This window comes from Phoca vitulina, unplaced genomic scaffold (assembly GCF_004348235.1).
Source record: "Phoca vitulina isolate PV1807 unplaced genomic scaffold, GSC_HSeal_1.0 scaffold6, whole genome shotgun sequence".
Classification (NCBI taxonomy): domain Eukaryota; kingdom Metazoa; phylum Chordata; class Mammalia; order Carnivora; family Phocidae; genus Phoca; species Phoca vitulina.
Window position 1 is genome coordinate 48,417,713 of NW_022589709.1, and position 25,931 is coordinate 48,443,643.

The window sequence follows — 25,931 nt, forward strand, 5'->3', positions numbered from 1 at the left end:
TCAGGATCTCAGGTCTGGTAAAATGTTTTCATCAATGTGAGGGGAAAAGATTATAAAATATAACTGAAATATTTAAGGAGTGTCCACTATACTTACTAGTGTTAGGAATAATAAGCTTCACTGTCATCTGATTTGGGACAGATGGGTCCAGTAGGGGCTTCAAAGAGAGGTGACATTTGGGCTGCGTCTTAAAGAATGAGTAGGAGTTCCTGAGGCAGGAAAGGAAGGAAGGGTGTTGCAGACGGAAGAATGGCGTGAATCAAGGCATGGAGCTGTGAGAGGGTGTAGCAAGTCTGAGGGCCAGAGGGGCCCATGGGCTGCCTTGTGAACTGGGGAATGGAGATAGAGAACAAATGAAAAGGAGGTTTGTGGCTTGACTGTGAAGAGCCTTTCATGTCCACCAAGCATTTCCATTTTATCTTGTAAGGCAAGGAGAGCCACAGAAGTGTCTTCACAAGGTGAGAATATCCTGGCAGGAGTCTGAGAAAGGATCAGAGCAACTATGCAGACCAGAGGCGTAGTGAGATCGGTTGGGAGAAGCCCACAATGCTCTAGGTGAGGGAAGATACCACGGACCTAAATGAAGGCTTTGGTGGGGGCTCAGAGGGTGGAGATGATAGATTCTGAATTAACGAACAATGCTGACTGATACATATACTAAGCCTAGTCAATGCACATCACTGACTAGATGGGAGACTTTCTGAAACACAAAAGTTCTGGTTGTAGATACCACAAATAAAATGTTTGAGTTTTCCCTTATGCACTAATCTGCTCAATTTTAACATCAGTGTACGAAAGGGCAAGTGAACATCTTTTTAAAAGCAGGTCCTATAATGGTTGGAACTCTCCTTCTTTTTCATTATTATAACATGAGAAAAAAAATGCACCTTCTTAACAGCCCAGCATTTTCTAAGCAAATGTGTTTTTCAAAATATGCAAATATTGAGTCTAAATATGCTTGACAGCATTCCTTAATTTAAGCATTTTCAGTGTTGAGAAAAATCATTTAATAGACCAGCACTGCCTTTAGAGATATAATATGAAGGGAGGAAAAAGAAACAAGGTAAAAAAAAAAAACCCAACTAGGTAATAAGCTCTTCTCATGGAAAGGAACACCAATAAAATTGAGACTGTGAGGCAGACTGTGAGGCAGAAGTTGTCTTGAGGACATAAAAGCCTTCTTTTTGGTGAAACAATCAAGCTTCACCACGTGTGTGTGTGTGTGTGTGTGTGTGTATGCGCGCGTGCGCACGTGCACGCACGCATGTTTAACAGGGCTTCCATTAAATCCCAAATCCCAAATTTTGCTATCTTTTTTCTTCACAGGAAAATAATGGTTATCCCAAGTGTACTCTCCTTTAGGTGGCATGCAGCTTTAGCAGAGATTAATTCATTGTCAACTGGACAATGAAATAATAATGAATTAAAATGACACACGGATGAACAAGTTCAAGCATGAAACCAAAGAAATGGTATTTAGAATTAAATGAATGCCAATTCATATTAGCAAGTTAATACTCTAAGGTGCAGAAAAATAAAAATGTGCTACAGCATTTTTTAAGATAAAAGCATGTGCAATTTTCTATTCGCCAAATTTTCCTGCCAATCAATCAGTACATTCCATGAGTAGATGAAGTACAAATAAGCAAATAATGCATCTACACTGTCCAGTATATATGAAATGGCACTATGAATCCATATACTTTTTAGATGAAAATACAAATCAGTAATACCTAGAGGAATGTATAATTTTTAAAAAATAAAGAAAACTGGGAGCAAAGCCTGGGTCTGAGTTTCCAGGCCTGCCTCGTGTGCCTCAGACTCCTGCATGAGGACTGGAAAACATACAGAGCCCTGGTCCCACCTTGTGGTCCCCTCTGGTGGACCTGGGGTGAGGGTCCAGGGACTTTGGCTTAACCAACCCCACTGGTAATTCAGGTGCAGCCAGTATGAGGAACGATTGAGCCAAAGGATAGACCGTTAGAAACCAGAGGTTCTCAACCCTGTCTGCCCATTAAAATCACCTCAGAAGCTTTAAGGATGCCTAGGCCATCCCCCAGACCAATTAAACCAGAATCTCAAGAGGTAAGACTCAGATGTCAGCACTTTTTAAAGCTCCCTGGGTAACTGATCTATAAGAGAGCCACTGTAATAAAACTTTATTGATTAATGTCAATATTAAACAAGTTTTTTTCTTAAAACTTATTAGCAATATTCTGTTGAATAGATTGTTTTTGAAGGTAAACAGGATTTATCTGTGCAGTTTTCATTATCTGAAAAAATCAGGTTTCTATATATTAGTATATCACAAATACAAATTTTTTATTTTGCTTTATGCTCTCTCGCAATGTGGCATTGAAGTAAACTCACAATTTTATAATTTTACAATATACAGTTTTAAAAATTTACACGAAAGGGGTAAAAATGATAAGAACATTAGGCTCAACTGGTAGGAAGGACCTCAGGTCTTGCCCTGAGGCAAAAGGGAAAATGTATCAGATCAGTATGAGCAGTTCAATATCAGATGCTCCAAAAAATAAAAATAAAAATAAATATATCAGATGCTCCAAAAGATAAATATAGATCTGATGGTATGTGTTTTTATAGACATTTCCTAGTTTCTTGTTGAGTGTTTTGCCTTTTAAGATAATGACAAATTTCCCTTAGATTGAGTGTTAACAACAGCAACAAAGATAAAACATAATCAAAAGAGGAAGATTCATTTAGATTAGCTGAGCAGAAAGATAAATGCATGCCTATCTTTTGAAGAGAAAATGAGAGAACATTCCATTAAGATTACATAAGTCATAAAATTACTCAAAGCAAAAATGAATGATTCTTTCAAATGCTCATATTTAACCAATAAGTCTAAGTATCTACACAGTATTCTGTATGCAATGACAAGAAAGATGGTCCAGATTAGGCTGAAAATACAGAACACATCTAAAGGAAGCAGTTAAAAATCTACATTATGATAATTGTTATTTAACTAAAGCACATGCAATTTTCTTTCAAAGCTGTCGTTTAGCTTTTAAAAGCACAGTGTCTAAAAGTGAAAATTCAGTAGCTCAGTAAATGTATGTATTTTTTAATTGGCAGCTCATTTTCTAGAAAGCATCAAAATATTAAAAATAAAGCATACAGTCATGCTATTCTCAGTCGCCACTACATTGTGCCATGTTTTATATACCTTTCATTGATTTCCTCAAACGACTTATGAGGGAATGAAAAGGGGAGAGAGAGAGAGAGAGGGAGAGAGAGAAAGAGAGAGACTAATTAACAACAAAAAGAAAAACCAACTAAGAGTGTTAAGATTATGCATGTTCTAAAGGTAACTTTTTAGCTTCCGTGAGGCTGTTTCTTTCTGGAAGGCTACAGCCCCTTTCTGGAAGGAAATCAGTGCTCAGAAGGGGAGGAGGACTGGGCAGGAATGGAGGGCGCTTTAGTTTCCAGTTCTGCTCTACTCTCTATGATAAGCAAAGCCAGCCATGAATTCTTATGCTGCTCCTCTCTACTCATTAACAAGCAGCTTAGCTTCCAGAATAGAATTCTCCAAAGCAAGAAAAAGGACTTGCATTTGTTCAATGTGGGGTAAATACCTAAAATGTAATCAGTAGTTATCTCTGGGTGACACCTTCTCTGTGCTCTTCTGTATTTTCCAAATTTTCTAAAATGGATACATATTACTTTTCTAAGCAGAAAAAAAAAATGCTTTCTTTTTTACAATTGGTCCTAGAGAGAAAATATTCTTATCAAACAAAGGCAAGGTTCTCAGGGAACACAAAGAACCTCATTAATGTTATACTTCACAAGAGGTGCCTAATTTTTTTTTAAGGTTTTATTTATTTATTTGACAGAGACACAGCGAGCGAGAGAGGGAACACAAGCAGGGGGAGTGGGAGAGGGAGAAGCAGGCTTCCCGCGGAGCACGGAGCCCGATGGCGGGGCTCGATCCCAGGACCCTGGGATCATGACCTGAGCCAAAGGCAGACGCTTAACAACTGAGCCACCCAGGCGTCCCAAGATTTTATTTATTTATTTGACACAGAGAGAGAGAAGGAGCAGGGGGAGTGGCAGAAGCAGGCTCCCTGCTGAGCAAGGAGCCGATGTGGGACTCCATCCCAGAACCCTGGGATCATGACCTGAGCCAACGGCAGAGGACTGCCTAACGACTGAGCCACCCAGGCGCCCCAAGAGGTGCCTAATTTTAAAAGACCAAAGCTTTGCCTTAAACATAAAGCAACTGAATGATTTTCATTCTCTCTTGAGGATGTCATGTCCATCTCACTCAGATTTGTCCTGGCTAGAAGTATGCACAAATCAAAAGCCTAACCTTATTCCATTTTGCCTTGCTCTATCTCCAGACTTTACTAGAGAGCTGGGAGGACTGGGGAACTTTGAAAGGGAGGTCCCCGCTCATCATAAGATGGTGCTTTCCTCCAGTTTGACAATTAGGTGTGGGATCGGCCTACACCACTTCTGGTTAATCCTGGTTCCATGGAGAACCAGTATCTTACTGAATGTTCTAGGGAATTAGGAGAGCAAAGAGCTGCCTCTGTGGTGCAATCTGAGGATCACCCAGGGGAATCTCAGTCCACAAGGTATTTGTCTGAATTAGGGAATCTGGTCCCCAGGAAGACTCTTACAAAAACATCCACGTGCTACCTGAAAGAGGCATCACATTACGTCATTCTTCCGCATGCTGCAAGTGTACTGGAATGTTACCCTCAGCCACCTGCTGAAGCCCGGAGGGAAAGGTCCCTCTGAGAAGTCACTTCAGATGAGGGAGTAGGGGTGGAGAGGACGGGCCCCGAGGCCAGCCTGAGGATGCCCGGCACTGGGAGATCAGGCTGGTACCCAAAGGGAAAGCACGACATGAGTAAGGTTTTCAGGCTGCTTTCCTTCCGTCTTAGAAGGTGACCAATCTATGTGACAGAGTGAATGGATGATGCTGTGACCTGACTTGCATGTGTCCTTCAGCTAGATCTGTCTGTTAAGACTTTAAGAATTTGGGGCGCCTGGGTGGCTCATTCGGTTAGGTGTCTGCCTGCGGCTCAGGTCATGATCCTAAGGTCCTGGGATCGAGTCCCTCATGGGGCTCCCTGCTCACGGGGGAGTCTGCTTCTCCCTCGGCCTGCTGCTCCCCCACTGCTTGTGCTCACTCTCTCTCTTTCTGACAAATAAATAAAATCTTTTTTAAAAAAAGACTTTAAGGATTTTTCTGGGCCTTTCCCATAGGTATCAGGCATGCCCTAATCATTTTTAAGTATCAGAATTATATAAACCCTGCACAGAACTATAAATGATCTTGGGGAAGGGGCGCCTGGGTGGCTCAGTTGTTAAGCGTCTGCCTTCGGCGCAGGTCATGATCCCAGGGTCCTGGGATCGAGGCCCGCATCGGGCTCCCTGCTCGGCAGGAGGCCTGCTTCTCCCTCTCCCACTCCCCCTGCTTGTGTTCCCTCTCTTGCTGTTTCTCTCTCTGTCAAATAAATAAAAAAATCTTTAAAAAAAAATGATCTTGGGGAATACTGAAAGGTGAATTCTAAAAGTAGACTTGGGTAAGGATAGCAGATGCAGAGTGTCTGGGCCCATTTGAACTGGTGCTTACAGTCAGGAAAATGGTCTCGTCGAGCTCCTCCGCTTCTCTCATGATGCTCTCCAAGGTGTCCTTGGCTGTGTCCATGCTCTGCAGAAAGTGGACCATCTGGTCATGCAGGAACTCCATCTTCCTTTTCTTCACTTCCTCAAAGCTCTGGGCCTTCTCGTCATACTGTGCTAAAACCTTCTTCATCATCTCCTCATTCTGTTCTTCTAGCTTTTTCTCGTTTTTACTACAGTTTTCCTAAAATATAAATAAAACAAAGCCAAAAAAAAAAAAAAAAAAACCAAACTCAAGTCTGAATGAAACAAGAAGTCTTGTTTTCATGTCTTTTTTTCTTTTCTTTTCTCTTAAGAGAAACACCAGCCTTTCAAATAATTGACCTCTGGTGTCCTGATAAGAGAATCATAGATTATGCGCACAGTCTAAGTTTCCAACCCACCAACCCTCTTGGCCATAGTAAGCTTTGCAGTAAAGTTCACTGTAAGAGATTGTCAGGAAGGATTTAGTTAAGGAAACACACACAAAAAAGAGATTTGTGTGGAAGACTTGCCCACTTACATTCACACAGGATAAAACTTGAAAATGGCATCACAGTGAATGAAGGTCCCTGGCCTTCAGGTGGTGGAGAGGGTTTCAGGCCATTTCGCCACTCCATGAAAATCATAGAGTGAGGAAGGGAGCAGCAGGATACTGGACAGGATGCTACATCCACAAGCTTTCCAGGGAAGGGCAGTTTCTACCACAGTAGGAGAAACTGTATTGCCCACCTGGACAAATCCAGATGCCTCACCATTTTCACTCAAACAGATATTTGGTGGGGGATACTAGAAATAATTAGCAGGTGTTAACTGATCTACAACAGGAGTTGAGCAGACCCCTCTCAAGCAAACTAGGACACGGAGTTGCCCTAGTGATAGGGAAACTGTGCACCAGCCTTCTGCCGGGGCCCCCTCTGCCACTCCTGATTGACCAAGTGAGGATGCCTGGGCCATCTCTGCATATGGTTGGAGCACTGCCCCCCACCTCCCTTCACTGTGGAGGGAGCCGGGGCCAGCAGCTAGGAGGGCATGAACTCATCAAAGGCAGTGGTACCATGAGAGACACTCATTTGTCCTGGGCATGGGACACTTGGCATGGGCTTTGAGCATTTCTGCAGAGCTAGTCGGTAAAGGATAGGATGGTGGAGCAAATAAGAATTCAGATCAATTCAAATTTTGGCTCTCAACTTACTATCAACTTACTATGACCTTGGGTAATATACTTAACTCTCAGTTTCTTATCTATAAAATAGGAACAATATTAATAACACTTGTCTTGTATGGTTACTGTAAGGATTAAATTGGATAAATCATGCAAAGCATTTGCCCTATCATAGTAAGCACCCAAAAAATGCATATATCTTTTTAAGGGCAAGTCGTTTATCCTTAGAAAGGAAGTAGTTTCCTGCATGGAGCACTGGGTGTTATGCACAAACAATGAATCATGGAACACTTCACCTAAAACTAATGATGTAAGGTATGGTGATTAACATAACAATAAAAAAAATTAATAAAAAAAAGAAAGGAAGTAGTTTCACTGATGACACACAGATGAAAGACTTTAAAGACCTTCATTTTTAATGGAACAAAACCAACAATGGCAAACCACATACGTACACACAATCCCTAATTCAGATTGTTCTGTCTCAGAATCATTTCCTTGTGATGACACGAACAAACCAGGTCAAAGTAAAAGGGATATGGTAACTTACCTCAATGGTATTAAAAAAAGATTCTATCTCACTAACAAAGGCTTCAATCCTCAAGGACTTTTCTTGTAAATTGTCAAGAAATTCTGCTAATTGGACCTGAAGAAAAAAATTAAGATGTGCTTAGCATATGACATCTGGGAAAAGAACTTCAAGCAGTGAGCTCTAATTTCCTTATAAATTTAGTATATTTGGTAGAGATTTACTATATCATGTTCACTTACAAATCAATCTTTAAATTTTCTTTGCTGCTTTATCTAAACTGACTGTAGATAATTCTGTATGAAAACAATTAGGAGGTTTGTGAGTGAGAACAATTAGGAGGTTTATGAGTGAGAGCAATAGAAAGTTTATTTTCTCATGCAAGAGGAAAGACTTCTTATTGAATAGATGAGTTCAAAGCATATTGTTTTAGTAAACTATGGATTTGAATTCTTTCTCCTTAGTAAAGCCTCGATGTTTATATATTGTTTTCTAAGATTGCAGACTTTTTGCTGGTCCAACATATCCAAATGGTCTCCTCATAGTTGTACCAATGGCTTCAGATAGGCCTGGATCACCTGACCCCGAGAAGGTGATCAGAATGTCACCAGGCCAGAAGTTTAGCATACCAAATGATGAAAACTGTCTACAAAGACCTAAAAGTTCTAGTAACCCTCAAAAGGTTAAAACACTCAAGAAGCAACAGCCAACTAGAAAAGGTATGGATGATGAGGGAAGATGATAGCTATCTTAGCCGCAGTTATAAACCCAGCTGTAATCCATCCCACTAAACTTACCAAGAAACAACATAAATAACAAAGTTTCGGCTGCCTGGTTCACTATCCACAGAATGATGGAGAAATTACATGGATGGAAGCCCCTTCAGGATCCTGGGGTCGGCTTCCCTCTACAGCCCTTGCCTGTTCTCCACAAGCCCCATCTTTCCTTGAACTCTTTCTCACCCATGAGCTTTTTCATGTGGTATTCCCTATCTTTAGAATGTCCTCCGTGCCCTTGATTGCTGGAAAAAACCCTATCTTACTGAAGGTCACCCAAGCTTCAACTTCCCTAACCCTCCCAGTCCTACTCCACCACTTCGCTCGCTCCCAAAAGGTTCCTTTCTCAGAACACTGTGCTCCCACAATGCTGTACACTTTCCTTTCTTTTTGTTTTCATTCCCAATGATTAGCACATGGAATGGGAGGTCAATAAAGGCTAAGAAAGGACAGAGTAAAGGAAGAAGCTAAGTAACAAAAAATAAGCCACCACAGTGGGAATGGCAGGGGAGGAGAAGTAAGGACCTGGGTGATCTATAAACGTAGCTACCAATTCCTGAACAATCACAAATGGCCTACTCACAAGATGCTAGGGAATTCTCAAGTTATAACTTTTGAAATTGATCTCTAATTTTTATAAGTTTGCCAACCAACTCTTACTCTTCACAGTTGATTTAGCGAAACAAAGCAGGTCTCTTTGGCTTTAGTGAACTAGTTTTCATTTTTTTTGGTCATACTGTTTAGAGAAGGTCAGGGGGGAAAAACTTTAAAATGGTTTTAAATCAGGAGACATATCTCCTTGCTTTTGAAATTTGTTTTAAATTGATAATATTTAGACAGAATTATTTTTTAATTTCTTAAACTCAGAGATGAATAAACCGTAATTAAGAAAGCTGAAAAAAATCTAGTCTTCTTTCTGCTGACAGCGCCCAGTAGTTGTCAGTTAACAAGACCAACCGTCATCACAGAATAGGGCACATTTCACCAGTGCTAAAGCATCCAGAAGCCTGAGAGTTCATTTAAAAAAAAAAAAAAAATTGCTCCATCTTCTACCCCCAAACTTTACCAGGTAAAGTTTCAACAAAATTTCATCCTGGAGAAACAGAACCAATGTTAGATAATTGAGAAGTTTTAATTTTCTGGGAAAAAAAATGCCAACATTCTAATATGCCATTTTTTTAAAATCAAAATGAGCCTAACAATTATTTAACAGTGACCTAATTGAATAATCATATTGCAAACTGCACCACTAGCAAGGCACTGGGCCAAGCAATAAGGATATACAGTCAAGACCATGAGCTCTGGCATCAGACAGACCCGGGTACCAATCGTAGTCTGTCTTCCATGACCTTGGGCAAATCACTTAACCTATCTGCACCAATTTCATTATCTGCAAATTGGTGATGATGTCAGGCTTGTTATGAGGAGTAAAAGATATCTTATATATAAAGAACTTAACACAGTGCCTGGCACATAGTAAGTGCTCAATTCTTGTGAATACTTGCATTTTAAGGTCATTCTGGCTAATGTATTAGAGGATGGCTTGAAGAGAGAAGGGTGGGAATTCCAGTTAGTAGGCTACTAAAAGTACATGAGAATTGCAAAGACTAAATGCTTTACTTATAGTAGTATCTCTGGGGAAGTAGAGTATTTATAATAATATGCATAAGGATATGTGTTGTGACTAACTTTTTAACATTTTAACATTGGGAGTCTATAGACATAGAAAGAATGCAAAAGTTTTCCATTTTTAATATCAATTTTATACACAAAGGAAATATGGAGAAACCAAAATTTAAAATGACTGTATTGGATATTTTATAAAACTTGCAATAAAATTGCTCAGTGTAATATAAATGTGTATTTCTAAAGAATGATAGTGTAGATAGTAGAAAATAAATTGTGTTTTATGCTCAAAAGCATATTTTTCAATTTAATATTATTTGGCTTGGTTGCCTGGCTCCCTTCAGGTCAGGTCATGATCTCAGGATCCTGGGATCGAGCCCCACATCAGGCTCCCTGCTCAGTGGGGAGCCTGCTTCCCCCTCTCCCTCTGCCTCCCCCCTAACCCCGCCACTTGTGCTCTCTCTCTCTCTCTCATTCTCTTTCTCCCTCAGATAAATAAATAAAATCTTTAAAAAATAAAAAAAATAAAAATAAAATTATTTGGCTTTTTTGGATAATGTTAAGGGCTACCGCCATAAGATAAAACCCCTCAAAGGTTGTGACCCTGTGTTATTTACACTGTTATTGCCAGAATCTAGAAAAATGCCTTGCACATAGTGTATACCCAATAAACATTTGTCAAATTGATCTTAACTGAATGCCTAGGGAAGAATTCTTAGCTTTCTTTCAGACTATTATCCCTAAATATGAAGATATCAAATATTGGTCATTTTTTTAAATTGAGGAAATATGAAAAGAGATTAAATGTATTATTATTATGTACTTATATGCTTTAAAATCTTTTTTACCTTTACAGCACTTATCGCTGTATCAAGTGTTGCAACGTCATGGTCCTTGTGCATGCCAAACATCTGGTCAACAGCAGAAATTGGGCTTCTGCAAGTGTAACAGTATGTGTCGATCTGGGACTTTTTCGGTTCCCTCTGTTCCTTCTCAGTTGCTGACTCTGATGACAATTGTTCTTGTTCTGTCTTCTCTCTGCCCAACTCCTTCTGTTTGGCAGACATACTTTGTTCTACCTCACTCACAAATTCATTTTCACTGACGTGTTCAAAGGATTCCTTTCCTTGAGATAACACATCTTCAGGCGTGGATTCTGAATACAGTTCCTCTGATAAAGTGTCTTGAGCAACCATTTCATAATTCAGGGATTCGGCAAATTCATACTCATCCTGAACAGGGCTACTACAGAGTCTGTCTTCACTTCGCTCAGGTGGGACCATTATTTGAGGTTCTTCTTGCAGTGTTTCTTGAACACAAGTTACGCCAGATGCAAGTTCTTCCTCTGGGAAGGACACTTGTACTGGGATGTTCAGGTTGACTTCTGGACTTGCACTTGCTGCTTCATTACTCTGACTGCTCGTTTCATCTGCTCTCTCCAGGACATGATGGGTGTCTTCAAATGGAACCGCATAGCTTACCTTCTGGGTAACCACTGTGACTTCCTCAGTGATGGGAGCTTTCCCCTGCATAGCTTCATTGTCAAGGGTCTCCACATGGCATACTGAGTCTCCTTCCCTGTAAGTAGCTTTCTGTTCCTCTTCCAGACTCTTCTCCCCCAAAATAGTTCCAAACCTCCCCCAAATTTCCCCTTCTGCAGCTATCAGTTGGTATGAATCATCCTTACCAACTGCTTTTTCTTCCAGACCTTGGCCTTGGTCCTTTTGAGATACAGATGTGTCATGGAGAATGTCATCTTTGAGTATGTACTTCTCAAAATATATTCCTGTTCCATCATCGGTGTCAGAATTCCTGCTTGGAAACGATGCCTCAGAATTCACACTGTCACCTTCAGAAGCTGTCTCCCCTTCCTTCTTTTTCTCTCCAACTGCTTCTTCATACAGATCCTTGTATAAAAATGCAAATGCAGGTGGCTCCTCCAGAAGTTCGGGATTAATGGCTTTAGTGGTGGTAGGAAAGATCTGGGTCCGTGACAAAACTCCTTCCTCTGCACCAAATAAAGGCATCCCCGGTGACTTTAAGTCCACCTCTCTATTTATGCTCTTTGAGGCATCTCTGTCAGCTGATGGCTGGATATCCAAAGGCTTCTGGGTCTCTGGGTGAGATAATTTGCTGGAGTCCTTCTCCATCCCATAGAAGCTTTCATCTAACTTCACCAAGTCATATTCATGTTCCAAGGCACTTTCCTCTGAACTTTCTGGGAAAGAGACAGTATCTTCTGTAACTTCCTTTGGGAGTTCCCCCTCAACATTTAATTTCCATGGAGCTTTTTGTTTTTCTGGGGCTGGGGAGATGTTATAATCAATCAATGTATATTTTTCAAAATAATCTTCTTCACTGGGAGCTGTGGGCTGATTAAAGGTGAAATCATCAGTTTCTGAATCTGTGGCTACCTCCCGTTTTATGTTAAGAGATTCCTTTTGTTTATTGTCTTGCAGTGATATAACTTGATCAGAATCTTCTAACTTACTCTTTAATGTTTTATGGCAAGAAACGGCCTCACTACTGTCCTGAAGGGATATAGTTTTAAACGAAGACTTCTCTTCCAAATATTCTAGCTTATCTTGCATTTGTTCACTTTCTTCCTGATCAACTGAAGAAATAAATGCAGAAGCATGAATATTCAATATCTCGCAGCCTTCAGAAATAATACTGAAGGCACTCTTTTGATCTTCTGAAAGTCCAGCTGGCTTACTAGTCACTGTGAAGTCTTCATCTTTCACATATGTGTCTTCAGGCTCCTTGGATCTTTCTCTAGCAGGAACCCTTCTACCAGCATTGATTGCTGATGCATTCTTTATAAATTGAGCATAGTTGCTACTTGCTGAAGATATGTGGGCATCTTCCACAGCCTCCATATGCTGCTCTGAAGCAAGAACCGATTGCTTAGACATTTCAGATGTTAGGTCTTCAGAAGTTTGGATAGTATGGACTGTATGCCTATCTGGAGTCAATTCTGACCCTGGCATTTCTTGTTTCTTCACTGTATTAATTTCTGGAGAAGTTCCTGAAACAAGTGTTTGTGATTTTGCAGATGACAACAAATATGGTGGGGTTTCTAAGCTCTTTGTTTCATCAAAACGATGATCTAAAATCCTTTCAGATTCTTTAGATGGAGATCCTTGTTTCATACTTTCTTTTGTGATATCTATTGAACCACCTTTCAATGGCTCTGCCGCTGTGACCTGTCCCTTTTCTTCATTGTGACTTGCCATATCCCTGCTTGACTTTTCCAATATCAGATTGCCTTCCTTAGGTAAAGAGTAGTTATCTCTTTCATCATGATAAGGAAGATCCTCTGGAAGGAACGTCTTGATTTTCTCTACCAAAACTTTACTTTCTTCTCTTGGATGTGGTTGAGTTCCTACTGCCCTTGTTTCCCTGATTTCTGGGTGACCCTCCAAGAGCATAGTTTCTGATTTTTCAGTAACTGATACGGTTTTAACTAATGAAAATGGCTGCGTTTCATCCAAAGGAAGACTTAAGGAGATACCTGATTCTTCAGGCATAGACCTGACTACAATCACAGAATAAGGCTGAATTTCCTGCTGCTGCTTTCCTTCTGAAAATACTTGTGACAGCTTTTGTTTTTCTTCTTTCTCCTGCTTCATTATTGTGCGTCCTTCTTTGTGGTCTTCATTTTGGGAGACTTGCTGCAGCACAGTTGCAGCTTTTGATTCTTCCAATTTAATAGGGCTAGATCCATGTGCAATTTGTGCCCTCCCTATGTCATTATCTCGAAGTTCTAATGGGGCCACAGTTTCTGGCTTTTCTGCCAGCACCTTGTTTTCTGCCACGGAATATGATCTGGTCTCCAAGTCACCTTTCTCCTCAGTTGGGCTAACAGACCTGAGTTTTGTTTCCTCTTCAGAAGTTTTCAAGGAAGTAGGTTTTAGCATTTCTTTCTTCGGTCTCTCTTCACCCAGATCAATTAAGCTGCATTTAGATTCTTCTACTGGCAAAATTATTGTCTCTGGCTTCTCCAATTCCTTCGTGATATTTTTACTTGTGAAGCTAGATGAAGCTGATTTTGGCTGTTGTGGCACCTTATCTACTGCATCAAATGAAAAGAGTGATTTTTCTTTTTGATCACTTCTTGGCTCTTTCTTAAGAATAGAAATATTCCATTTAGATGGATCAGAAATTTCTGGCTTCTGGGCTCTTTTACTATCAGTGATATGAAGAGGAACCGCATTTTGCACTTCTCCCACAATGGATTTCTCACCCATGGGAGAATAAGATTGAATTTCAAGATGTTCCTCACCATCCGCAGAAGAAACTACCGAGTTTAGGTCCATTTCCTCTGAATAGTCTAGAATTTCTTTTTTCCCATAATCTTCACTAGACACCTCAAAGTTGGATTTTGGCTGTTGTAAAATTGCTACATTTGATAAAGATGTGGGTTTTTCTTCAAAGTCTTGGCCTTCACCAGATTTAACTAAAGTGCCTCTGGATTTTTCAGCAATTTTAAGTTTTGCCTCTGGTAACAGACGATCAGCTGGTTTCTCGGTTGCATTAGAGTCAGCTGAAGCTGTTCCTTCAGACTCTGTCAAAGGCACTGCTTTTTCTGCAGATGGACTTGGCTGAGTTTCTAAATCTTTTTCAGCAACTTTCTTATCTGGAGTGCTTGAGCCAAAAAACAAACTGGACATCCATGATGTGAAAGATAAAATTCCTTTCTTCCCCTTCTCCTCAGAAAGGCCTCGCTCAACTGCCTCTGGCTTCTTAGGCAACTTTTGTGTCACCTCGGGTGGCTCTGCGGGTTGAGGTTCTTCATTTTCTTGCCTTGAGGAGAGGGGTTTTATTGGTGTGGGTATTTTCACTTCCGATGCTGGCTTCCCTCTCTCATTAACATCATCCACGACCTTTGACTGAATCATTTTTGCTTCTTCTAATGACTTCTCTCCAGCTAAAGGAGATACACTCCTGTGTGCTTCTTTTTCATTGCCCAAGGCAGGTTCTGAATCTTCTGCCAGGAAATGGGCTGCTTTGGTGGGAGAGGGAATAATTTCTGATTTGATCTGTTCCATTGATGGGTCAGACACTGGTTTTTGGTGGATTCTTTCAGAAGGTAGTTTGATTTCTTCCTGGCTGCCTTCTTTGCAAGGCCTGGAAAATTCTGTGTTTGTTTTCTCCAGTATCAAACTTTCATTCCCCACAAAAGAGAAGATCTGCTTCCGCTCTGCTTCATTTCTCTCTACATTTCCAGTTGGAATGAAAGATTTTGGTTTGGGAGCCAGCTTTATTTCTTCAGAAGAGTAAGTTTTAGTTGATAAGGTCTCTATGTCACCACTGGAGGTATTGAGAGTAGATACTGGCTCTCGTAATGATAAAGGAGATTCTGCAGCAGAATGTGGCAGAAGCTGCTCTCTGGTTTCACATGTATGGTCTTTATCCAGCAGAGCGGCCTTGAGCTGCCCTGTCATCAAATCATTACTGCCAGAGGAACCCAGCTCCACAGATCCCGGTATTCTTTCTTCATGTTGACTTGCCAGATCCCTTTCTGGCTTTTCCAGCATCCAGCTTTCATCCTTTGGAACAAAAAGGGCCTCTTGCATTTGTGTTTCTTTAACATCTGCAGGCTCAATTGTGATAAATGATTTTGATTCTTCCAAAGGCAAATTCTCTTTCATAAATACAAATTGTTTAACACCTAGATCTTGTTTATCTGCAAAAGACATGCTTACATCAGGTAATTTAACACCTTGATCTGAATGAAGTGCTTTTCTAGGCTTCTCTTGTTCCACAAGGTCAGAAGAAACAATCTTTGATGGTTCTGTTACACTCTGGGGCACACAGAATGAATTTGGTTGGTCTGTTTCTTCATTTAGTTTTGTTTCAATATATCCTATCACTTGTGTCTTCAAATTTCCTGTTGACAGTAATGGGCTTATTTCTTGTTTTTCTCCCATTTTAATGTCAGCTGAATGGTTCAACTTCTCTGATAATCCTTTTAAAGAAAAGGTATGTGGTTGAGGTTCTTTGGGGCTGTCTCCTTCAACCAGAGGGGTCAATGCTTCTTTTGACCCTAAGCTGACTACCTTGGGGGAGAAAGATTTAATTTCTTGAATCTGAGGTTCCTCCCTTAGGCATGATGAAACCTCTGAAATTTCAGGGTCAACTGTAGTTGACACATGATGTTCCCTGTTTTCTTCTTTTCCTTCTCTTCTGCTCCTAAGCTCGGCAAGGCCCTTTTCTAAGACAGAATCCTCTGTTTCGGTTATGGGAGATTTTATTTGTTTTGTATCTACGGATCCATCTTGCCCACCTAAACTATAAGTGAATTCTGACTCAGTGCTTGGTAATTCTGATACTTGGTGTGGCTTGTCTTTCTTTTCAAGTTCCAAAGAAAGCTCCGCCAGAGCAAGGTCTTGTCTTTCTGACAGGAAATCTCCCTGAGCTGTAGAAGATGGCTCCACTGTCTGTTTGTTCTTATTATCTCTGGGGGTCAAAGTTAAGTCTGCTGACACTAAATTTTCCAACTCAGGAGAAGAACTTTCCATTCCCTCATTTTTGTCTTTCAGAACTATATGTTTGGGTGTGGGTGACATGTCTTGTGAAGAAGCAAGTTCAGTTTCTTTTTTCTTCACCTCACCACCTTGGTTGAGCAAAAGCACACGTTCAGGCCCTGACACCTCTGAGGCAGACACAGAATTCTTTTTCTGTGATAAAACCAGTTGTTCAGAGTCAAGGACTGTAGAAAATGAAAGACCTTGTTCATTTTCCACCCTCTCTTCCTTAGATACATCTGAAAGCTGAGAAGATGATGCTTTGGTTATTGGCAACCCAGGTTTAAATTCTTCAGTTTCTACCTTGGACGAAGAATGATCTGATAGAGAGGATATTCTTGCAGGTGAATCAAATTTAATTTCTTTCTCTGCTTCTGACCAAGCTGGCTGTTCAGATGCAGCAGTTACAGTGGGAGAAGAACTCATTTTCCTTGCTACCTTTTCTTCTTTAAGAAGTGAATGCTCATCTATAGATGTCACCAGTGGTGGCAAACCACTTCCTAATTCACTCTTTTCTATTTTTGTTAAGACTGGATGTTCTATAGGGGTGGTAAAAGATAAATCTGTTGGGGTTTCTTCTTTTCCTAACTTGGGTAAGCTTGAATCATGCTTAGTTACAGATGTGGTTATTGAACAACTGGGTTCAATTTCTTTCTTTATTTCTTCCAAAAATTCTGGTGCGGGTAGTCCATGTTCAGCTTCCTCTTGCACTCCTGGTGGAGCTGAATGCAACACTCTAGATGTATCAGCTATTTTAGAGTCGTGTTTCACTTGCATTTTTACTGCAGATAAAATCTCAGGTCCAGATAAAGACGTGTCCTTTAGAGGTGAATATGGTTTTATTACCTCAGGCTCATTCTCTGACAACATTCTCTGTTCTAGTTCAGATGTCACAGTGGGAGCTAAATTGGGTTTCACATCCTTCTTTGGCTCATCTACCAAGTCAGGCAGAACTGAATATTTCATCCCAGACCCTAGAACATTTGGAGGCTGAAGCTCCATTTCTTGATCCCGGGATACATGTGCTGTAGCTTCTTGAGAATCAGGCACAATTTCTTCCTTACTTTTAACTTTTAACAAAGCCATCTGTTCATTTGCAGCTTTTGAAGTGAGTGATGCTTTGGCTTCTTGTTCTTTCTGAAGTGCATGGACTGAATCAGGTGAAACTGAATATTGAGATGAATGCAAAACTGGTTTGGTGTCTTCCCTTACTGTAAATGATTGTGCAGGTAAAGAAACAGCTGTTGCAGCTGCTGGTGAACTAGTCTGAATTTCTCCCTTCTCTGTTTCACTGGTTGAATATGGTGAAATCAAGTCTTCAGACTCGGGTTCTGGAAATGCTTGAATTATATGCTGCTGTGTCAAAATGAGATATTCAGATACAGACACTGAGGTTGTTTGAGCATCTGGCTCAACTTTTGTGATCTCTCTTTTATTTGTTGAAGATGGCAGACTCAAGTCTTCGGGTGCAGACATTGAAGGGGAAGGTTTGGCTTGTTGCTTCTGTGATGAACCAAGGTGCTCAGGTATGGGTGTGGCAGCTGTTGGCACAGTGTCTTCCTCATCTGCTTCTGAAGAGCCAGAATATCCAGAAGCAGATATTGCAGTTACCAGTGAATCATGCTCAAATTCATTTTTCTTTGTTTCTGGGATTCTATATGGTGGGATTGAAACTTGTGATGCTGAGTCTGGAGAAAAAAGTTCAACTTCCTCAGTGTCTTCATCTGACAAAATAGTGTGCTCAGATGGTGATGTTAAACATATTGGAGAATCACATTCAAATTCTCTTTTCTCCGTTTCCTGAGTTGCATAGGGTGAAAATGAGAATTCTGACACAAATGCTGAGTCTGGAGAAAAAGGTCCAATGTCTTGCTCTTCTTCTGAGAAATTCGTGGGTGAGGAGGCACCTTTTAGGTTTAAAGGGGATCTGTGGACAATTTCTTCCTCCTGTGATTCTGGTGTTGTGTATGGTGGTACTGAAAATTCAGAAGTCGAGGTGGAGGAGGGTGTGTACCACTCAATTTCTACTGTCTCTTCTGATAGGACAATATGCTCAGATGGGGTAGCTACAAATGACGGGGCCTGGCATTCAGAAGTCTGCTCAGCTGTGGATGGTTGGAGAGAGCGTTCAGAGACAGAGGCCACATTTGGGGAACACAATTCAGTGTCTTCCTTCTTTTCTTCTGACAAAATCATGTGCTCAGAAACACCTATTGATTTTAATGGGGACACATCATCAATTATTTCCTTTGGGGATTCCTGTGTTGCATTTGGTGGAACTGCATTTTGGGAAGTCAATGTTGAATCTGCTGTGAAATGCTCACTTCCTAGGTCCTCTTCTTCTGACATGACTGCCTGTTCCAGTGTAGCAGTTGAAAACAGTGGGGCCTGGCATTCAGAAGTCTGCTCAGCTATGGATGGTGAGAAAGAGCGTTCAGAGACAGAGGCCACATTTGGGGAACACAATCCAGTGTCTTCCTTCTTTTCTTCTGACAAAATCGTGTGCTCAGAAACATCTTTTGATTTTAATGGGGACTTTAGGTCAATTGTTTTCATCGGTGAGCCTTTTGTTGCCTGGGATAGAATTGAATATTCAGAAGCAGATGTGGAATCTGGTGTGTAACATCCACTTTCTGAAGCTTCTTCTCCGGACAGGACCACGTGTTCTGAGAAAGCTGCTGAAAACTGAGGGGACTGGCATTCAGAAGTCTGCTCAGTTGTAGATGGTGACAGAGAGCACTCAGATGCAGAGGCCAAAGGCTCAAATTCCTCATTCTCCTCTTCTGAAAAAATTGCATGTTCAGATATACCTTTTACAGTGGATGGAGAAACTGGCTCAACTTCTTGCTTCTCTAGTTCATGGTGCAAATCCTGTAGGACTGAATACTCTGATACAAAAGCAGAATCAGTAGAAACAGACTCATTTTCCTCTCTTTCTTCCTCAGATGAAGCAACATGTTCAGGTGTGGATGTTTTCAGTGATGGTAAAAGGATCTCCTCTTCTTCCTGCTCCACTTCAGTGGCCAAATATGGTGAGAAGGGCTTCTTGGAAATAGATGGACTCTCTGGGTATTCAAGTTCTATGATCTCTTCTTCCACTAAATTAGAATCTTCAGGTTCAGGGGTAGCAGCTATCGGTAGAGAAGTTTCAACTTCTTCTTTCTTTGGTTCCTCTAACACTAGAGGTTCAGAAAGAGAAATGGATGGCTCAGGCACGTTTTCTTCCTCCATTCCTTTGACATCACAATAAGGAGGGGGGGTTTGTTGTTTAGAGACTGGTTCTGCCCTTTCTGGTGAAGTCAGGTCCAGCTCTGTTGTCTCTGGACCAAAATCTTCCTCGATGGATGCTGCCAGACCTGGTGCACCTGTTTCCAGAGAATCCTTTTCTGCCTCCAATGAAATGGAATGGTCAACAGAATACATATCTTCCTTCTTTACCTCATCCACGAACGGTGGTAAGACTGAAGTTACCATTTCTTGTGAATCAGGCTCAAATTCTTCTTTCGCTGTTTCCAGGAACCCAGTTGTAGATGTATCAGGTTTAAGAGAGGAAGGCTCCATTTCATGGAGTTTTGCTTCATCACCTGGCTGTCGTGGCACTAACTGTGGAGGGATGAGCTGTATTTCTTGTTCTGCTGTGTCATTACTTGCATAAGAGAAAACTGTGTGCTTGGTGGCAGATGCGGCCTTTAGTGGAGAATCAACGTAAATTTTCTTTTCATCTTCACGACTGAATGAAGAAGTCAAGGACTCTGATCCTTTAGAGCATGCAGCTTTCCAGGGTGAAGCAAACTCTTTTACCTTATCATCTTCTATGTTTTGGCCTACTAATTTGCTTGTTTGAGAAACTATATTAGAATCACGATTGCTCATATCTGGCTCTAGACTAATGGATGCATCTTTCCCCTTCCTATAATGTATTTCTTTAATTACATAACCCTTTGGCAATGTTCCATAAAATTGTAGAGGAATTAATTCTTCTTTAACTGAATTAAACATCTTAATTTTATACTGTACTGTTCCTATGTAGACTGGCCTTAACACTAAGGGCTTGTGTTCTTTGTATATTGCCCCGGTAATAGGAGGTGTATTTGAGATGGTCTTTTTTCTCGTTTTATCATAAATGCCAGTAGATGACTTCTCTTTCTGGGTGCTTAATACCTGGCTTTCTGAAATTAAAGGATTATCTTTTGTGTTTGCTGGAACATCTTGAGATTCAAGAGAATTTCTCTTTTTGTTGCCTTTCCGACGCAGTGATGGTGAGCCACGCTTTGACTTGGGCGTTCTTTTCCGAACCTTTTTAACTCCATCCACAATAAAGGAAACATTCCCTGGAGGAGAATTCACAGTTGACCCTTCCAGACTACACACACCAGAAGTCTGACTCTCTTCCGAGGCCCAAGGAGTGGAAGACCTGCTTGAATTGGTCTCCCAGGTTATTCCACTATCTTCCCGTTGAACTGTCACCATGGAAAAGGAGGGGTCAGATATGATACACTTCTGCTTGGTCTTGCCCTCTTCATCCTGGTCTGATAATCTAAAGTAAGTAATAGTATTATTAATAATAGTACATATTATTATAAAAATAACACTATATTAATTACAGATATTAATGTCAATATCCTATTTTCACTAGGTAATGGGTTAATGTGAAATTAATGTATATAGATAAATATTGTCATCCATATCAAAAATAGGTAAGAATGCAAAATAAAATTTAAAACGTGAAGTCAGGATATGAAATATAATAACACATCCCAGGCTGGAATGATTCAGTTCACCACCTACCCTTCATCGGGATTGTTCCCCCTGACCTCCCATGGCTCATCCAGGCTCACTCTGTGGTCACCAGGACCTTCATGATGGGCACTTGTCATCTGTGCCCTCTCCATTACTACTACCATCACCCTGACCTAGCTTTTTATCACGTCATCTCTAGTTTATTTCATTAGCTTCCTAATGTTTACCTCCCACCCTCCCCTATCCTTAACTACCCTACTCCTCTTTCCAGACCTACTGTACTAAAATTTTCCATCATCCCATTCCTTGCTCAAAAAATATCAGTAAATTCCTCATATCTGTGGGAAAAAGAGTTCAAAATACTTATCTTTCTGATCCCTAGTTGACCTTATTTCCGAGTACACACCTTCACCCTCTGCCTACCTTGTACATTTCTGTTTTAACTATATAATTCACTGCCCAGTAAATATATCATGTGGACTCTGGATCAGAGCCATACAGAGAAAATATAGAGACATCCCCAAAACAGCCTACAGGCTACACATTTCCTCATTTGTAAGCCAGGGATCAAATGGAACCTAGCTCTCTGGGTTGCTGTGAGGATTAAATTAGTTAATACACATGAAGTGCTCAGGAAAAGTGCCTGGCATATAGCTAGTGTTCAGTAAACATTATCTGTAATCAAGCTTCCACACATCATTGGATTAGAGACCAAGGGAGCCTGGGCATGGCCGTTTTCAACTGCTACAGGTGAAAAGGTGGTCTCCTTGGACTGCTCTCATAGGCCCTCAAGAGACAGCTGGCTTTGGCCGCCCTTTCCATTGCCATTGAGCCCCGGTCAGACTCTGTAGTACTCTTCTCTGAAATTTTCTTGTACCTCTTCCTCCCGGGTGTTCATTCTGTTCCTGCATTTACAATTCTTATCCCCCATTTCACTCCACCTCTTCTGCATATCTAAATTCTATCTCCTCTTCAAGGCTTAGTTTAAAAACCTCCAGTGTTACTCTTCCTGATCAATTCAGCAATCATGTTTGCCATTACTTCATAAGCATTAAGTTGAAGATTAAAACTCCAATGGCTATATCCTTCTAAGAATATGGCTACAGTTTGCAATAAACACAAACTACTGACTGGCGTATACCATTCTACAACAATAAAAACAAAAACAAAAATCTTCCTATGCTAAAAACCCATGAAGTATAAGTATTAAATTAAGTATTTTTGTAAGTATTAATATATAAATACGTATATATTAATTATTAACTTTTTGAAAACATATGCAGAATTTAGGTCCCTTACTAATAATTTTTAATCATCAATCACTGCTTATGCCAGTGGTTCTTAACTCTGGACATATTTTAGAATCACCAGTAGGAAACTTTTTAAAAACACTGATGCTATCCCATACCCCTCCCCACAGAGACTCTGATTTAACTATACCAGGGTAGGATCTCAGCTTTGCTGTGTTTTTATGTTTTAAAAGCTTCTAAGTGACTCCAATCTAAAACAGAGTTGAAAAGCACTGGCCTAAACAATCCTAACTATGAAATTTAAGTAGTATACGCCTTTCTCGCTTACTTCAAACACTTCCTAGTTAGACCAGGCTGAGCGCCAAGACCATAAATCCTTGTAGTTACAGTCTACTCCCCTTTCTTAAACCTCAGAGTTTCCCCAACAGTCTGCTGCAAAGAGCTTATGGACCACTGAGATCCTGACTTCCTTAACTCTCACCACAGCCAGGGAGAGCCTAAGGCAGCCAGAACCCCTGCCCAGCTGGTCTTCAACAGCAAGCAGCCTCATCCATTTATCCCAGGGCACTATAAGTAATTTCACTTCCTATACATGCCATGAGTGCAAAGGGCTGGAAAGCAATGGGAAGAACTAGTTTCTCCATTTCCTTGGCAACTCTGCTCTCACTTATTTGCTTTGGTATTAAACCATGGAACTTAATTAGGAATTAATACTCTATCTTGGTTCTGGATTGAATCTTATTTTACAATGTTTTTTCAAGCTATTTACATAATTAATTAAAGTTATTCCTCAGAATTTTCAATTCCTTCTACCCCTTCTTCCTTTTGTTTATTTAAGAGAAGCAGGATGAAATTAAAAAGTAAGGTTATGACATGCATCTGGGAAATCAGCATTTTGAATATCCATGATTGTAGTAGTATGATAAAAGCAATTATAAATTCAATTTAGAGTCAATTATTGATTGTAAATTTAATGTACTCAACCAGAGAAGTTTTCATTACTAGCTAGAATGAGTTCATGAGTGCTTAGCAGAATACCCAAATGGTGATCATAAGAAGAAAGAGCCCTACTGAGGTGGATTCATTCAATTGTTTGTTTATTCATTCACTCATTCATTCCTTCATTTAATGAACTTTTATTGGGCTTAAATACTAGGAATACAAATATAAAGACACAGAACCTTCTCTCAAGAAATTAAAAATCTAATAGGGAGACAGAACTAAACATTTTAACAAGTAAGATTAGTACTATTCTAGAAGACAAGCAAGATACAGTGACAATGTAAAGAAGAGAAGACTTCACAGAGGAAAGATACTTGAGTTGGATTTTGAAGAATAAATAGGAGTTTGCCAAATGGATGAGGCGTGGAGGTGGTGTGAGGATGGAGAGGTTATTCCAGGAAAATGTCACAGAATATGCAAAATGTACATATGAATAAATCAGCCTGGCTCACTGAAAAACCTAAAGTATTTTGGGATGTCTGGATTTTTGGAGAGAAGCAAAGGAATAGAAGAATGACAGAGCCAACAGGAATCAGAGAATGACTATATTAGCATGTGTAAAACCACAGCCCAAGGATTCACATTACACTCAGTCTAAAAAAATAATTTCCCTTAATAGAAGAGAAATGGTCTGCATAGAGTTCAGAAATATATTTCTTATTCAAGAACACAAGTGTTCTCATCTATGCAAAGATGTATACATCAGTGTCTCATAGTTAATGGATATTGGCTATGAACATCATCTCATTCATTCTCCTCTGATTCTCACAGAGCAAACTTCTCATTATTACTTGGCTTCCCATGTAGAAGATAGACACATCTTGATGACCTGTGTATATAGCTCACTTTCTGTCCCCTTTCAGAAACGGGCAAGGAGAAGGTTTAGTGGTCTGAGTTAGATCAGGAAAAAATAGATTGATACCAGAGCTGAGTGCCAAACACTCCTCCTTCCTTTTGAGGATAACCTTTATCTGATTAAGGAAGTTTCCTTCTATTCCTATTTGCTGAGAGAGTTTTTAAAATAATGAATGAATGAATGAATGTTAAATTTTATTAAACATTTTTTATACAACTATGGTGATGACCATATCCTCTATTCTGTTAATGTGAATTACAGTGATTGATTTCCAGATGTCAAACCAACCTTGAATTCCTAAAACGACCTCAAGTGGTTGTGATGTATTATACTTTTTTTTTTTAAGATTTTATTCATTTATTTGATGGAGAGAGACACAGAGAGAGTGTGAACACAAGCAGGGGGAGTGGGAGAGGGAGAAGCAGGCTTCCCGTGGAGCAGGGAGCCTGATGCGGGGCTCGATCCCAGGACCCTGGGATCATGACCTGAGCCAAAGGCAGACGCTTAACGACTGAGCCACCCAGGCATCCCAGAAATATTAACTTTTAATCATTATGAAATGTCCCTTTTATCTCTGAATAATGATTTTTGCCTATGTATTCTTTGATACTAATAAAGTTGTACTTTGATATTAATTAAATTATACCAGTTTGGTTTTGATTAATGTTTGCATGCTATTATCGCTTTGCATTTTTACTTTTAGCCTTTCTGTATCCTTATCCTTATATTTTAGATGTGTCCTTATAAGTAACTCAAAGATTTTTTAAATCAACTCTGATAATTTAAATGGAGCACTTAGTTCATTTAAACTTAATATAATTACCAATATAATTATCATATATTTGGGTTAAGTCTTCTATCTTTGCTTTCTATCTGTACTACCTATTCTATGTTCCTTTTTCTCTTCTTTCTTGCCTTATTTCTGATTGAATATTTATTATTATTCCATTTTCCCTATCAGGTTGGCAGTTACATTTTACTATTCTTCTAGTGATTACCCTAAAGATTACAACACGCATCCTTGATTAATTAATGTCTAACACAAATTGGTATTTTTATTTTTCCAAGACAACACAAAGACCCTAAACCACTTTAATTTCAATTTACATGCTACTGTAATTATATTTTAATTCTATAAATATTTTTAAATCCCATGGATATAACTTTATTACTATTTTAAACTGTCAATATTCATTTAGACTTACCTAGATACTGAATCTTTTTATTGTGTTTCATTCTTTCCTGCATCTCCAACATTCCATCTGGAATCACTTTCCTCCTCCCTGAAGAATTCCATTTAGTATTTCCTTTAGTGTGAATCTCGTGGTGATAAAATCTCTCTACTCTTTTTTTTTTTTAAGTCTTTTACATTTCCATTCTTGAAGAATATCTTTTCAGGGTATAAAATTCTAGATTGGCAGATATTTTCTCTCAACACTTTAAGAAGTATCATTCCACTGTCTTCTATCTTCCCTTGTCTCATTGATAAATCAACTGTTAGTGTAATGTTGTTTTCTGAAGGTATTCTGGATTATTTCTCCCCACCACCACCCAGCTATTTTTAGAATCTTTTTGTTGTCTTTAGTTTTCAGAAGTTTTACTATGATGTGCTTAGGAATCTTATCCTGCTTGGAGTTTGTATGGCTTCTTAAATCTGGATATTGATGTCTTTCATCATCTTTGAAAAATTCTCAGCCATATTATGTTCAAATATTGCTTCTATCCCTTGTCCCTTTTCTCTTTGTCTGAGATTCCAATTTTTCATAAATTAAAATTTCTCACTGTGCCTTATCTGTGCTTCATTTGCATGTTTCTTTCAA

General features: G+C 39.8%; 1 protein-coding gene across 2 annotated transcripts in view; it reads right to left on the bottom strand.

Moving 5' to 3' along the window:
• CMYA5 (cardiomyopathy associated 5) overlaps nt 1-25,931 on the bottom strand; it is an 88,154-nt gene that overhangs the window by 33,859 nt on the left and 28,364 nt on the right. The window contains exons 2-5 of one of the 2 annotated variants that reach the window (XM_032404118.1): nt 10,582-20,800; nt 7,353-7,448; nt 5,609-5,842; nt 3,191-3,213 (exon numbers count right to left, since the gene is read on the bottom strand). In XM_032404118.1, coding sequence (XP_032260009.1) covers nt 3,191-3,213; nt 5,609-5,842; nt 7,353-7,448; nt 10,582-20,800 — 10,572 coding nt within the window. The remainder of the gene's footprint in view (nt 1-3,190; nt 3,214-5,608; nt 5,843-7,352; nt 7,449-10,581; nt 20,801-25,931) is intronic. The other variant, XR_004299392.1, reaches the window with a different exon arrangement.